The following is a 14632-nucleotide window of genomic DNA, read 5'->3' on the forward strand; positions in this document are numbered from 1 at the left end:
AGATTGCGCTGTTAATGCAAACCTTTAAATGCTGCATGTAATTGTATGTTTATTGTATTCCCATAATGGAACTTCCAGGAAGACAGCCCTTATGTGAAACCATTAGAATCGCCAGAGTAAAGGAAATTATTTTAAACAAAGAAATGAATATGGCAAACCTTCCTGAGTCGTGTGTTTTCTCTCATTAAGGTTCATCAAGGCTTTGGGTAAAGTGTTCCCCAGTGTATAAACCGTAGTGGAGGGTATCCTTTTGGGCTGCAGCCCAGGCCATTTGAGAACTGGTGAAGCGAGCAGCCCATTGACCCTGTGGATCCACTGTCACCACCCCAGCCAATCCCTGCACTCTGGACTTCATGTAGGCCAGGCCCATGTCAGAGGCTACCTCTGGTGACTGACCTGGTGACACAACGTTTCATCATCAGAGGAAACAGGAACTTGATGGTCATTTGACAGGTGGCAAGATGACAGTGCACAAATAAATCTGTCACAGTGATGATTGCAATGTTAAGAATGTTTTTAAAAACAACTGCTGTTTTTGAAAATGATAAGAAAAATTGATGGAAAAGTACTGCGGCTTGTAAATGAGCACGGTCTTTGTTAGCACCATGCAAACGCCAATGTGGATGACTACTGTAATTTGCCATTGTGTCAAAAGAGGCCGGTTTTAGGCTTACTGTATAGCGCAAATCTAAAGGTTTCACGTTACTCTGGGAAAAATGAAACATGGACTATATGTGCTTACATGCTCCTCAGTAAACCATGTGTGGCAGACGAGACAAACCTGATATGTATCAATTTGTGAGGAAATTCTGGCTTCGCAATTTCACCTACCTGAGGTATTTCATGGAGATCATGTAGATTGAGATTAAGAAGAAAAACCTTTATTAGTCTCTCAATGGAGAAATTCCAGATTGTACAGTACCGCAAATTCTACTGTCAATAACCACGACATGTGGGGCACACAGAATTTGCTTATAAAAGTGGTACTGCTGGCCTGAACATTAACATGACATTTTTTAGTACGGCATTTAAGATGAATAACCTGCACTGTGAAATGTAAATTTTAAGATAATGATGTTTCTGCATTTATTCATTCATTCATTCATTCATTCATTCATCTTCCGAACCGCTCAATCCTCACTAGGGTCGCGGGGGGTGCTGGAGCCTATCCCAGCTGTCTCCGGGCAGTATGCGGGGGACACCCTGAATCGGTTGCCAGCCAATCGCAGGGCACACAGAGACAAACAACCATCCACGCTCACACTCACACCTAGGGACAATTTAGAGCGTTCAATCAGCCTGCCACGCCTGTTTTTGGAATGCGGTTACACCTATTTGAACACAAAAACAATTTGTTAGTGTTTTATAACGCTGTTCATTGGTTGAGCATGAGTCATTTGACAAACGTGGTGCAAACACAAATGACACCACATAAGTGCCAGGCATGGAGCAGGCATGTCCTTGAGGGCCGCTGTCCTGCGTGCTTTATTTCTCCCTACTCCAACACACTTGATTAAAATGATTAAGCTCCTGAGCAAGCGCAGAAGAAGCCTTATAACAATCCTGATCATTTGAATCACGACTGTTGGAATAGGGAGACATGTAAAATACGACAACAGCCCTCGAGGAATGGGTTTGGACACCCCTGTAGAACAGCAACAGAAAATAGGAAAAAAATAGTTTGTGTACTGTATTGCATTTGCTATTAAGTATCAAAATTATTCATACTAGTGGGGTTGAGTATGACAGTTTTCCTTCGTACATGTTGAGCTTTCATTTTGGACAATCTTCCAATCTTCGGACAGTTTTCCAAAAGCCAGTATTGAGTGACCAGTCTTCATGTCGACGAAATATATACAATATACTTTTTAAAATAAATGCAGTGATATGGTTGTGTGGGTGTGCATGTGCACATGTGTGTCAGTACCTTGCTCCATGTGAAACAGGATGAGTCTAGCCAGAGTAACCTTCATAATGGCCTCTCCATGGCCTGTGGTTGACACGGCTCCCACCTGATTGTCAGCAAAGCCTCCACATCCTGGCACACATATAAACATTACAGAACTCATAGTTCTTCTCTCTTGAATACTATTAAATTAGACGTATAAAGTCTCATTTAAAATTTGTCACATATTGTGGTCCATTTTGCACAGCATTTGCATATGACCTTATGAAAGGAAACCTGTTACAGTTTTGCATAAACTTCCCAACTTCATGACTGATTGGAGGACCAACCTATGCAGGGTGTGTCACCCACACGTCCTTCCATCTTGTTCAGTATCCCACCAGTCGAAGTGGCACATGCTACATTGCCTTCGATGTCAACTGCCACAGCTCCAACGGTGCCCATCTTTCCCCTACACAACAAAACATCTCAGGCCGCGTGATATGCAGCGCACGCGCGCGCATATATATATATATATATATATATATATATATATATATATATATATATATATATATATATATATATATATATATATATATATATATATATATATATATATATATATATATATATATATATATATATATATATATATATACACACACACACACACACACACACACATACATACATACATACATATACGTGTGTGTGTGTGTGTGTGTGTGTGTACAAAGTCAAACTTCATTTCAACAAACCCTGTTTACCATTGTCACCCCTATAATGTCCTGAGTTCACGTACCGGCAATTTATTTTCCATGAGGTGATTTTGCTTCCAACGGACACCTTTACAACGTAAACGTCATTATAACAACCAGATTTTTCCCACAAAATAGTGAAAAGGCCTTCATTAGAACGAACCGCGGGAAGCTAACTGCCGCGACCTAGCTTATGAACAAAATGTACAATGCGGGATTCCCTACCATTGCTTAGCAACACTACCGATTGAGTACGTACATTGTTGTACAACTTCCCCCCGTAGCTCATGGAGGCACGGCAAGGCCCTGAGCACATGGTCTGAAAACGTTTCTGATAAACGGAAAGAAATCTCGCTCTCTGTGAAGACTGAAACTGTCTCTCACTTTTGCAAGGGTGTCTCTCAGACGTCGGCACCAGTTGCAGTTGTCTATAGGTGGTAACATTTGCTGACTGAATGTTTTCAAAGATGAAGTAGAAATGCTACAGTATTTGTTTCATGTCTTATAAAATCATTTATTCTTCATATCCGCATTATTTATAATTGACATGTTAATACTGTTCGACTGGTTAGCACGTCGGCCTCACAGTGCAGAGGTGCAGGGTTTGACACCGGTACAAAACTCACGCAGGCACGGAGAAAGCATGCCAACTCCATACATGCAGGCCAAAGCCAGAATTGAAACTTGCACTTCTGCACCGTGAGGCCGACGTGCTAACCAGTCGACACAATACAATACATCTGTATTTGTAGAGCACTTTCAAAACAGATGAAGCTGTAATAAAGCACTTTACAGAACAGTTAACGTAAAATAACCATAATACAACAGAACAAAACATGCTATATTTACCTTAAAGGGAAAGTAAAGTTAATTTTTTTCTCAATGATAATATGTTCACTAGTCTAAAGATCACATTCTGATTATGAATGTGTTTGTGGAATATGGATTTCAACAGCAAAAGCCACCTGTTTTCATACATCTCAGGGGGCGGCCATTTTGCCACTCACTTTCAAATGCCAAAATGGCCACCCCCTGAGATGGATAAAAACGGGCTGACCAGTCAACCAAATCCCAGGTGACCACCTCAACTGTGCACATATGAAAGTTCCATTTCTTTTTTTCCATTTTGTGAACATGAGACTGAAAGGCTGCACAAACATGTGTGTACACTAAAACTAAATATATAACAACATTAATATGACCCCAACCCCTTCCCTACACCCGTCGCGGTCTACCAGTCGACTGCTCCTGCTATAGACTCGGGACCGATCTCAACACAAGCATTGGGCAATTGCTCAAGTATATCTTTCTACATTTTAACTGCATGATCATATATGATTCCATTGACCCTTGTGAGGATGAAGCGGTAATGGATGGGTAGATTAATGATCAAATCCGCATTTGAATGAGGTATTTTCTGCTGAATCTCATTTCAGTACAACTTTGTATTTGTATGTAAAAAAACACTGTTTATAAGTTCTGCAAGATATAAAAACAAATGTCACAAATCAACATAGTCAGCAGAAAATAGACATGCAACCCCATTGAGTGGAAAATATACAATGTTCGTCTTTTCCTTTTGGAATCGAAAAGGATTAAAACTATTATATGACATAACTTACATTTGGCACTCCACAGGGTTGGCATCAGGTGCCAGGTTTTTTTCCCAACGCATTCGGGAGTATTCAGTGATGAGGGATTCTTGCGGCACCTCAGGGACACCCATGGCCAGGGCAAACTGATTAGCACCATGTGCTGTCAGACAGGTATGAGTGGTCTTGAATAAAGACGAAAGTTTATAAGAGACTACAAATGAATTTTGTTAACATCATTAAAATCCATTTATGGTACATGTCATTTGGTTGAAATTTTCATGAGCCTTAAATGAGATGAGTCCACATGGAGCGACAATTCATTCATGAGACAAATTCTTGTGCACAATATACCGATTAAATTGAGCTCAGTAGTAACGAAAGTAAGGCAGGAAATTGCCAAAAATCAAATAAGTATTAAGGATATAAAATATATACCATAGAATCCCGTGTCTAACATGCTTGTATAACACAGTATGCCACCCAAATCACCCTAAAAAAAAGTTTTTCTCTGTAATTGTGTACCGTATTTTCCCGACGATAAGCCACTACTTTTTCCAAAACTTTAAATCCTGCAGTCTTAATGCAACGTGGTTTATTTATGGAATTTTACAAGCATCAAGGCATCAACAGATTTAGTAGGCAGCCGTCGGCAAGTGCTCTTCAAGAGCTTTGCTTTTAGTTTTTGTGTTTTCTCTTTCACATAGTGTTTGTTGTTACGTAGTGTGGACCTGATGTGGATTGTTTTACTGTCTGTGTCTTATGTGTTGTGTTGTATTACTTTATTATTTTATGTTAACTGTTCTGTTGAGGGTGGCACGGATACCCGCAGGGGCTCCTCTCTCTCCTGAGGTTGAGAGGAAATAAATGTAATCTGTGCTGTTGGTTGCACATATTGCACATATTTGACAATAAAGCTGACTTGACATATATCTGACCAATGAAATTAAAGAACACGTCACAATGGACCAATGAAAGCGTTCGAGTCCGCCGTCATACTGATTTGCTATTTGCGATTCGAACAACATGGTTTACAGTTGTGGTAGGAGCCAGCCAGCCAGCCAGTCAGAGTGAGTTAGAGAGAGAGAGAGAGAGAGAGAGAGAGAGAGAGAGAGAGAGGGAGACACAGAAGCAAGTGTGCTTAGCGTTGTGCGCAGCTGTGTAAAGGAAGAATTGAAAGTAAAAATAAGCAGATTTCAGTTTATTAAGAAATAGAGAAGAAGTGAATAAACACAGCCATCTCGGCAGTGCAACCGCCGGTCTAAGATCATCTGCGAATTTGCCTCATGTGACAACAAAGGTCTGAGAAAGGTTCTGGTATGCTATGTAACTATACCTGCACTCGGAATTTTGTTTTAGGGAGAGAGTCTACCAGTAGGATTATACGGTTGGTAATATCCCATTTTATAACATGGAGATCCACAGTTTTTAGTCTGAAGTGGCTAATGCATGTATAAATTGTCACGTTCCGTGCCTGCCAGCAGGTGGCGGGTTTTTCCCTCTGCCTACTGCACACCTGTTCTTAATTCCAGGGTGATTATCAGGCCTTTATCAAGTGGCTCTGGCAGCTCATTCTCTGCTGGAGAATTCCACGCCGTGCCATATTTCCCTCGTGCTCCATTTTCGCTATTACAATTGACTCTGCCTTCTTGCCTTACGGCCGTTACTTTCGATATACGCGTTAAAGCTCTAAATTGTGAATTGTTGTATTTTTCTTCGCCAATTCAGGCCCTCCTCGCGTTTTGTTTTCCGCGAGCGTTTTCAGTTGATTTCCTTATTTGTTTATTCCTGATCCTTATTTGATCAGCGTTTTCTGTTACCGTTTTTCCCTGTCGGGCTCTTTCTGTTTTTTTTTGTCATTAAAGACACCTTTTTGTTTGACAAGGTTTTTTCGTTGTCTGTTTTTCTGGGATCCAACCCTTTATTTCCTTGTTCTGCACGAGGCGATCTGGTATCGCCTCGAGCAGAACGTGACATAAATTAGGTGTTATGGCTAGTTCTTGCAGATTTAGTGTATTGAATTTAGAATGTTGAATTAACCTATGGTGCATGTTTTTGGAATATGGGAGGAGTACCCAGAAAAAAACCCACATAGGCATGGGGAGAACATGCAAGCTCCAAACAGGAAAGCCAGAATCTAGAATCAAATCAATGATCTCTGCACTTTGAAGCGGACAGATAATTCTACCCTTGAAATGAAATTATCAATAAATATCAGACTTTAAAAGAAATAGAAGATGTTCAATATTTGGAGTCATGTCTTTTTAAATTATGATACATTCATTTTTGGCCTCTCAGAGAAGCCTGGCAGCTGGATAAAATATGTGTGACCCTCCTACTTGTCTGATTGGTTAACTGAGGGTGGAAACCAAGCATTGAATTCTGTAATAACAGTGGTTGAAAAAAAATTGATCGTTGGTACAAAAAAAATCATATTTGGATGCAGGGACCTAGAATACTTCAATCCCACCTCATCTGTTGACAAAGTTTATGTTAAGAATCATGAATCCAAATAAATTGATTATTTACCTTCTCCATTACCAGTCTTGCCAGCTGCACAGGATTGGCTATATTGCGTACAGCAGAGACAGCACCGCTCGCGAGTGTTTTCCCATCCATTACGATGGCATCCATCTCCACATTGCCACTGGTGGTTAACACTGACCCACATCCTAAAACAACAATCCCAGATGAATGAACAAAATCTTGGCGGTACACTTCTGCAATGTGAAGCGGCCATGCAAACTAGACGACCACTGTGTCGCTCTTGTACTGTACACTTAAAACCCTTGTGCCCTGCAGTTACACATCCTGTACACCTGACATGCGTTGTGTTGCAAAAAAAAATGCATGCCATGCATGGGTAATACCCCTCGTGGCATGCATTTGTTTTTGCAACACAACACATGTCAGGTGTACATGATGTGTACTTGGAGGCCACAAGGGTTAACCTTTGAGAACTAACTTTGGCCATCGAGGACTCCGAAGCGTCCCGTGGCTGGCTGAAAAGTTCATTGCATGACATCAGCTGAGCAACGCTGCCTTGGGTGGCGATCGAGGGGAGGTCGAGTTAGAGACAGTGAGATGGTGGAAAGAAAAGCCACCGGGTCCAGGAAGTATTTGTAATTGTTAGATTCAGACGAGCATTGACGTTGCATTGCTAAAATGGCTACAAAACGGACCTTTGGATGTCAAGCAGCTAAGACAAGAAGAGCTCTGATGCTGGAAGAGAGGGTAAAAGTGATCAAAATGAAAGACAGAGCAAGCAAAATCAAAGACATTATCCAAGAAATTGATGTTAGTGAAAGTGAATGCTGATCGTAAATTTCACAGTTTCTTTCCGTTTTTTTCTTTCTACACTGACAATGTGAAGTGTCAAATAAGTGAGTGCTCATACTTATGCACTATTGGAATAAAAATAGAGTACACATTAGTGTGTGTGCGTGTACACATACGTTTGTTTGTGTGTGTGTGTGTGCTTATATCTGAGATCAAATTTGCAACAGTGAAATCACCGTGTTGTGAAAAATTTCTTGTTGCAAACATGATTTTGTTGTAGAGGAGTTTCACTGTATTCTGATCTTTCACAACTCTGCATTTCACAGCTCAGTTTCAGCCTTTCGGTTCTCAGTCTTTTTTTTATTCTCTCTTGTTGCTCGGTGTGTTCTTTTTCTCCAATCAACTTGGAGCTAATTATTTGAATCCCTTTTTTTCTCATTTATCACTATTTCCATCGGTCTAGGCATGCAATATCTAAACTCTTTATACTTTTCAATCAAACTTTATTCATACAGCATTTTACATACATAAAAATGCAACTCAAAGTGTTTTTATTGGGATAATGATTGCTGTTCGAATGTCTGGCTGGCATTCATAGGAAGTAATTAAACATGACCAATCCAGAATAAATTGAGGTTACAACAATGGAATGTAAACATAATCTCCAATGTCCTTTTGATGTGCCCAGTCCATACAACCAATAACCAAGCATGGCAGGAATGTCACCTCTCAAGTTATGTTAACCTTTGAAAGCGTATTTTTGATTATTTGGCGAAATTATTCGCAGGGAACTCAATTTTTGAGTCGCCTGTGTCCCAGAGGGAAACAAAAAACAGAGAACAAAATGGAACAGAATGCTGTTACCTCACCTGCATTGAAGCTGGGGTTATTCTCCAGTTTGGTCACAGCTTCAACCACAGCATCCATGCTGCTTCCTCCATTCTGGAGGATGGCATACCCAGATCGAGCAGCTGCGCAAACCCCAGCCTTGGACTTCATTGCTCTCTCTTTTGGCACATAGCCAGCTCCTCCATGGACGACCACTACAGGAAGCATGTTGATCAACTCTGCAAAAGCTGGGGAAAGAGCATGTACAACATGAGGACATACTGTAATTTATAGTGCATTTGAATCACATTAAAGGATTTTTCTCTATTTATAGATGGAAAAAATTAAAGTGCATTAGAAAAGCACTCAGAAAATCCATCAACTGAAATCTTTTTCATAATTGCTCCCCTCGGTTAAGTGGAAATTCTTGATCTGAATTCAGATTTATGTCAAGGTGTAAACAGGATATTAGCAACATTTTATTGTTGGTGATATGGTTCGTGTGTGACATATAAGGGCTGTTCACACGGCACACATTTGCTCCGGCGCTGCACCGATGTATTTTGTTGCGATATATTTTACACCGCAGCAAATTGTGTGGAGCGTTCACACGTACAAAGCCGCTGAGCGTGATAGCAGCGACACAGCGTCGGTGCAGCCCCACTTGCGTTCACACGGCAGTTTCTGCAGCGGAGCAAAACGAACAAACAAATGAGCTGTCGTGTTGGTTCTTTTTAAAACGTATACACAACTCAAGCGACTATTGGACAGGCACGTCCTTCTCCTTCTCGGTCTCCGTGCCTTCTGCTCGAGAGTGACCGCCCACGAAAACGTAAATCAACGATGACTTCAATGACACTCAGAAAAGCAAACACTAATGCGCCAAACAGAAAATCAAGAGAGGAAATCACAAAATAAATTATATGAGGTGCGGGGGGTTGTGAACACAAAACAAAGGAACAAACTACACAAACAACTCTGAGACAGTCCAGTCTCCTACTAAAGGAAAGATGTTACCAGCCAAGTCTTGTGTCGTTATTAAACAAACACATGACGGAAGTCCGACAGAGCACAAAAGCTACGCATTCTCGCCATACATACTCTTCACAAGCATTTGCTCTGGAGCAAATTTGACTCAGTTGCGTTCACACGTGCAAATTTACATCGGTGCTGCTTCGCAAACGAGCATTTGCTCCGGAGCAAATTTTTAAACCACCTCCCTGAGGTGGATCAAATTTGGTCCGCTGTAAGCCTTTTTCCGGGGCTACGCCGGAGTTAATTTGCACGTGTTAACGCTCTACTGGGGCAGCCCCGGACCAAATCTTGCCGTGTGAACAGCCCTATTGACTGATGAAAATCTGTTGGGTATGACACAGTTTGCTCATGTTTGTCTGGCTCCAATAAATCACTAGAATTAACTAATGTAATTGGAACATAATTTGATCACCATTAGAATTATCCTGATCTCATCACGGGATCAGTGCCGACCGATCACATTAGTTTCTTTCTGCTGATTCCATTTGGGAGAAAAACAGATCAGACTTTTTGTAAATGCTACTTTGTAAGAACAATGTTTAATGTATATGCAGCTAGAGCTGGGCGAAATTATGATATTTAGACCAAAAACAATACAAATATTTAAATCAATCATTTTTTCTTATCTCCTGTCGATCATCATTTGACACCAGAAATGTCAGCGACAGGAAACTGCGGGAAATAAGAACAATAGACGACACTTATTTTGATGAGCAAAAGCTTTCACTTAGCATTCTTATGCCATACAGCTGACACCAGGTGCCACCAGTGCCATATAGAAACAGAGTCTGGCCAACTTAAGATCTTTCTGCTTATTCTTTTGTTTTTAAGTTGTTCCCAGCAAGAGTGTCACGATATAACAGCTGACTTTAATAGTCTCCGACTGACGTCAAGAACATGTCATTCTGAAATAATGTTTAATCGCCAATTAAAGGCGCCAAAAAAGGAAGACCCAATTATGCTGACAGTGATATTGTACGGCGCCCGTTGCCAGTGTTTCGCGACGGAACCAGCGTTAGCGGACAGCCAGCTAGCCCCTAAGCGAGCAAGATGCAAGAAGCATCAGATCAAAACCAGTTTAATAGACGTAAATGACTCGGCACAATTTGATACTGACATCCTGACACAGCTGCCATTCGTGCTGGTCACTTTTTAACAAACTAAGCTTACTTAAGTGTGTTGTTTTAGCCGGCAAAATGGCTCCTGGAGTTATGACTCTGATAGACCAAATTCTGCAGAGTGATTTGTGTAAAATCTCACGAACGAATCTTCACTCAGCACAGTTTAAATTCATATCTAAAAATGAAAACCACTTGGCCATTCATTTTTGAGAGGATTTTTTTTGTCTTCTGTTGTTATAACAAAGAAAAAATACCGATTTCTGCAGAGTGATTTGTGTAAAATCTCACAAACGAATCTTCACTCAGCACAGTTTAAATTCATATCTAAAAATGAAAACCACTTGGTCATTCATTTTTGAGAGGATTTTTTTTTGTCTTCTGTTGTTATAACAAAGAAAAAATACCGATTACTCAATAGAATTTTTAGTTGGAAAATACTCGGCAGTCTGGTGGTCGACTAGTTAGCGCGTCGGCCTCATAGTGCAGAGGTGCAGTGTTGGATTCGGCCTCCGGCCTTCCTATGTGGAGTTTGCATGTTCTCCCCATCCCCACGTGGGTTTTCGTCTGTGTGTGCCCTGCGATTCAACCAATTCCGGCTGTCCCCTGCCTCCTGCCCGAAGACAACTGGGATAGGCTCCAGCACGCCCCGCTACCCTTGTGAGGATAAGCGGTTCAGAAAATGGATGGATGGATGGATGGATGATTTTACAGTGTGTGTAATTCATTCGTTGACCATTCAAGGCTCTAGACTAACTTTTTGTACTGGTTACATTGATGCGCCCAACTTTATTATTTTATTTATTAATTTTTGGGGTGCAACAGCACAAAAGTGACGCACACCAAAGATTTTCACTGCTTCACATTCAACACAGTTTTATAGGTTTAAAGGTCACTCCTTTGCTGCCTGCTTTTCTGACTTGTAACTGATTAACAATGTGGTCAACATAAAGTTCTTCATTTGAATCACAATTCCACATCTGGCAACTTACTCTGAAGTACAGGTATTGATGCTTGAAGTACGGTGTGTCAAGAGTGTTGGTTTGGACTTTTGAACATATAAGGGCTTAACATTCAATAAGGGGTCAATCATTCTTATCATTTAATCATCCACATCTACTTCCACTCTGTCTGATGGGCATGGGTCACTCAATTTTTTTTCGGCATATCACTGAAAAATTAGGGTGCCTCGGCAGCCAAATTGGTGTTAGTCTCCAGCACTGGCATTTAAGATCTTTGTTTTGTGACTGCATTGACACTGCATTGAAATTTAACACATTTTAGTTTTGAGACTTTAGTTTGTGTATCTACTGATGGGACATTTCAAAGCAGTTATTTTGCATTACTGCGACTGGCTGGCAACCAGTTCAGGGTGTCCCTTGCCAACTCATAGGCTGCAGCACGACAGTGACCTTTGTGAGGATAAACAGATTAGAAATGGATGAATCGGTTGTTTGCATTATTATTTTGGCTAAAAAAAGATTTAGTTTACCGGTATTTGTTGTTTTGAACTATTGCAATACTTCAGGGGTCCCCAACATTATTTGCTCCACGGACCGGTTTATGTCAGACAATATTTTCACGGAACGGCATTTAAGGTGTGGCGGATAAGTACTACAAAATAATATGGTAAGAGTTGCATGAAAATATCTTTCGTATTCCAAAATAAATACAACAGAATTAATGTAAGTTCTTATTGTGCGGCCCGGTACCACATGCCCCGCGGACCGGTATTGGTCCACGGACCGGTAGTTGGGGACCCCTGCAATTCTTCATTCAAACGAAGAAAAAAAAAGACAGTTCAAACAATTTGGATGTGCCATCTTTTTCCTCTTAATACCTTACCCAGGTAACAGATTGCGCTCGGTATCGGGAGATACCAGTGATGACAAGGGTACAAAAAAATATATCTATCCATCCACTTTCAACACCTGAGCAGGGTTGAGGGGGAATTGCTGGAGGCTATCTCAGCTGACCTCGGGCGGAAGGCAGACTACACCATGAGGCAGTCGTCAGTCAGTCGCAGGGCACAGATAGATACAAACGACAATTCACACTGCAAACCCACGTCCTCACTTCGTAAGAACCGACCCCACGCTGCATAAGTTAGCCAAGTGTACCACCACATCATGAGCGACACGAAAAATATTTATCATTATTAATTAGAATGTGTCATAATTGTGAGAATACACTCTACAGAAAATGGATGGATAGATGCATGGATGCAGGAAATAGCTTCTCGTTTTATAAATAAACAAACTGACATCCCTGAGGCGTTTCTGAAGTTTCTCTGTTACAGAAAGGTTCAATTGTTGATATGAGCCATAGAAAGATGAGAGCAGTAAATTCGCTGAAAGTCATAATCTATGTTTTACAAAACATCATTTTCTTGTGACGAAGGTGATCAGACAAAACTCTTGAAAGAGAGCAATAATCAATCAATTCAAACAGCAGACAGCAGGGGAGAAGTTCACATGTTTAATTTATTTTAAATAAACGTCCCGTATATAAATATTCACCTTGTAAAGTACACAAACTGAGGAAAATATTCCAAACGGAGTGGCTAGTATACAGTATAATACTATTATTACAGTACATTATGTCACTAATCAACAACAACAACCGGCTACGTTGCTTATTAGTGAATATAAACGACTATGCAACGTTGCTTTTCAGACAGAGAAGGAAGGCAAAAATACATGTTTTGACAGAAATGTGTTCGGTAAGTGTAATTGTCAAAATGGTAATTTGACCAGAATGTTTTATTTAAACGTAACTTGTTGAAAGGCAATAAAATGCACCACTACTTACCCAAAGGTATCTTAATGCAATATGGATGACGAAAGTGACAACATAACTTGCACTGTTTCTTTTTCTGGCTGACTGCTTGGTTCCGCCTTACTCAGCAATCCGGGGAAAAAAAATCTTTGGTGCCATCAGTCGAATAAAAACCAACATGGAAGGTGCATGGCGCGCCCCCTAGTGGATAACATATTACACCCTCCAGACGCTGTAATTTTAAACCACGGTCCTTTACCCCAAACCAAAATGTCACAACATAGTAACGACAGAATGATGATCAATAAATGCAATCAATAAATAATACTTTTAGACATATTAAGCGAAATTAAGTAGTTTTTAGTGGCACCCCTGCATGATGATCTGTCACGGCATATGTTGGGAATTACTGAGTCTACAAAGTTTAACTGATTTGATGTCATGATTTACGGCAGTCTCCAAGAAGAAAAATAAATATTTTAATTGTCATGATATACAGTATATGCACATTTATAAATTTGACCTCTGCTTTTTAACCCATCACAGTAGTCCACACTTCAACGCAGGTTAAATTAAAATGGGTACTAGAGACACTATATACGCACATTGTTTAAAGACTTGGAATGTTGGTCTCCTTTTCTTTAAAATCTCGATCTTATATCCTTTTCTTCCTGCTTCAATTAGATGCTAATTTTATTTGGCCTCCCCCCAAATGTTGACTTGTATTTGTTATATTTGTAATTTTTTATTTCAGTTTGCTGTGTACAGTAATCCTATCGATCAATCTATCCATCCATCCAGCCGTCTGTCCGTTCATCCTTCCATCTATCTATCGGTCTATGCAAGTACGGTATGTTTGGAGTAACCAATGTTCCCTCTAATTTTGCATGCTTCTGAACATTCACACAAACTTCAAATTGAATTGAATCTGACTTTTATTTGGTCTCCCATAGGAGAAACTGGTCTCGGAGGACAGGCCCTGCGTGCCGCTACATGCATTGAGCAATGCATATACATAAACTAGGCAACATACATTGGACAATACATACAGGACAATATATATTCTACACACATTGGACAATACAATTCTTCCTAACCATCCTCTGGACGGCGGTAACAACGTGAGACATGCACACAGTGGCCAAACCAGTGTCATACCTGTCCAAAACCTGAGATCATAACACATTATATGATGTAGTTATGTTACAAAAAAGTCAAAACACCTATTAATCAAAATTGAGCATATCATTGAATAGAGGTTTGTGAATTTAATAAAATTAGCCCAAGTTTGTAAGAATTTGTTAAGGATTTATGCCATATTTTACACTGTGGATCAGCCCAAATTGACTTGTCCAG

At 40.3% G+C, this 14632-nt stretch overlaps 1 protein-coding gene across 3 annotated transcripts; it reads right to left on the reverse strand.

Annotated features, from left to right (window-relative positions):
- Positions 1 to 124: 124 nt before the first annotated feature.
- On the reverse strand, positions 125 to 13390 carry asrgl1 (asparaginase and isoaspartyl peptidase 1). 3 transcript variants are annotated; one of them, XM_052081145.1, is made up of 7 exons: positions 13310 to 13390; positions 8387 to 8593; positions 6768 to 6910; positions 4269 to 4423; positions 2236 to 2357; positions 1928 to 2038; positions 125 to 396 (listed from the first exon to the last, which is right to left on the reverse strand). In XM_052081145.1, the coding sequence occupies exons 2-7, from the start codon at positions 8571 to 8573 to the stop codon at positions 185 to 187; spliced, it is 930 nt and encodes a 309-aa protein (XP_051937105.1). In that variant the 5' UTR covers positions 8574 to 8593; positions 13310 to 13390; the 3' UTR covers positions 125 to 184. The 3 variants fall into 3 exon arrangements, with proteins under 3 accessions (XP_051937105.1, XP_051937104.1, XP_051937106.1); XM_052081144.1 differs by lacking the exon at positions 13310 to 13390 and adding an exon at positions 12344 to 12545; XM_052081146.1 differs by lacking the exon at positions 13310 to 13390 and adding an exon at positions 7421 to 7460 and having other exon boundaries at positions 8387 to 8531.
- Between the last annotated feature and the right edge of the window lie 1242 nt (positions 13391 to 14632).

Source organism: Hippocampus zosterae, chromosome 11 (assembly GCF_025434085.1).
Source record: "Hippocampus zosterae strain Florida chromosome 11, ASM2543408v3, whole genome shotgun sequence".
Taxonomy (NCBI): domain Eukaryota; kingdom Metazoa; phylum Chordata; class Actinopteri; order Syngnathiformes; family Syngnathidae; genus Hippocampus; species Hippocampus zosterae.

Coding starts and splice junctions, on each gene's coding strand:
- asrgl1 (XM_052081144.1), bottom strand. CDS start 12,416: ATGGATAGATATATTTTTTTGTACCCTTGTCATCACTGGTATCTCCCG. Junction 6,911..8,386: donor TAACCCCAGCTTCAATGCAG/GTGAGGTAACAG, acceptor TTGTTGTTTTAG/GATGTGGGTCAGTGTTAACC. Junction 4,424..6,767: donor CAAGACTGGTAATGGAGAAG/GTAAATAATCAA, acceptor TCTTTATTCAAG/ACCACTCATACCTGTCTGAC.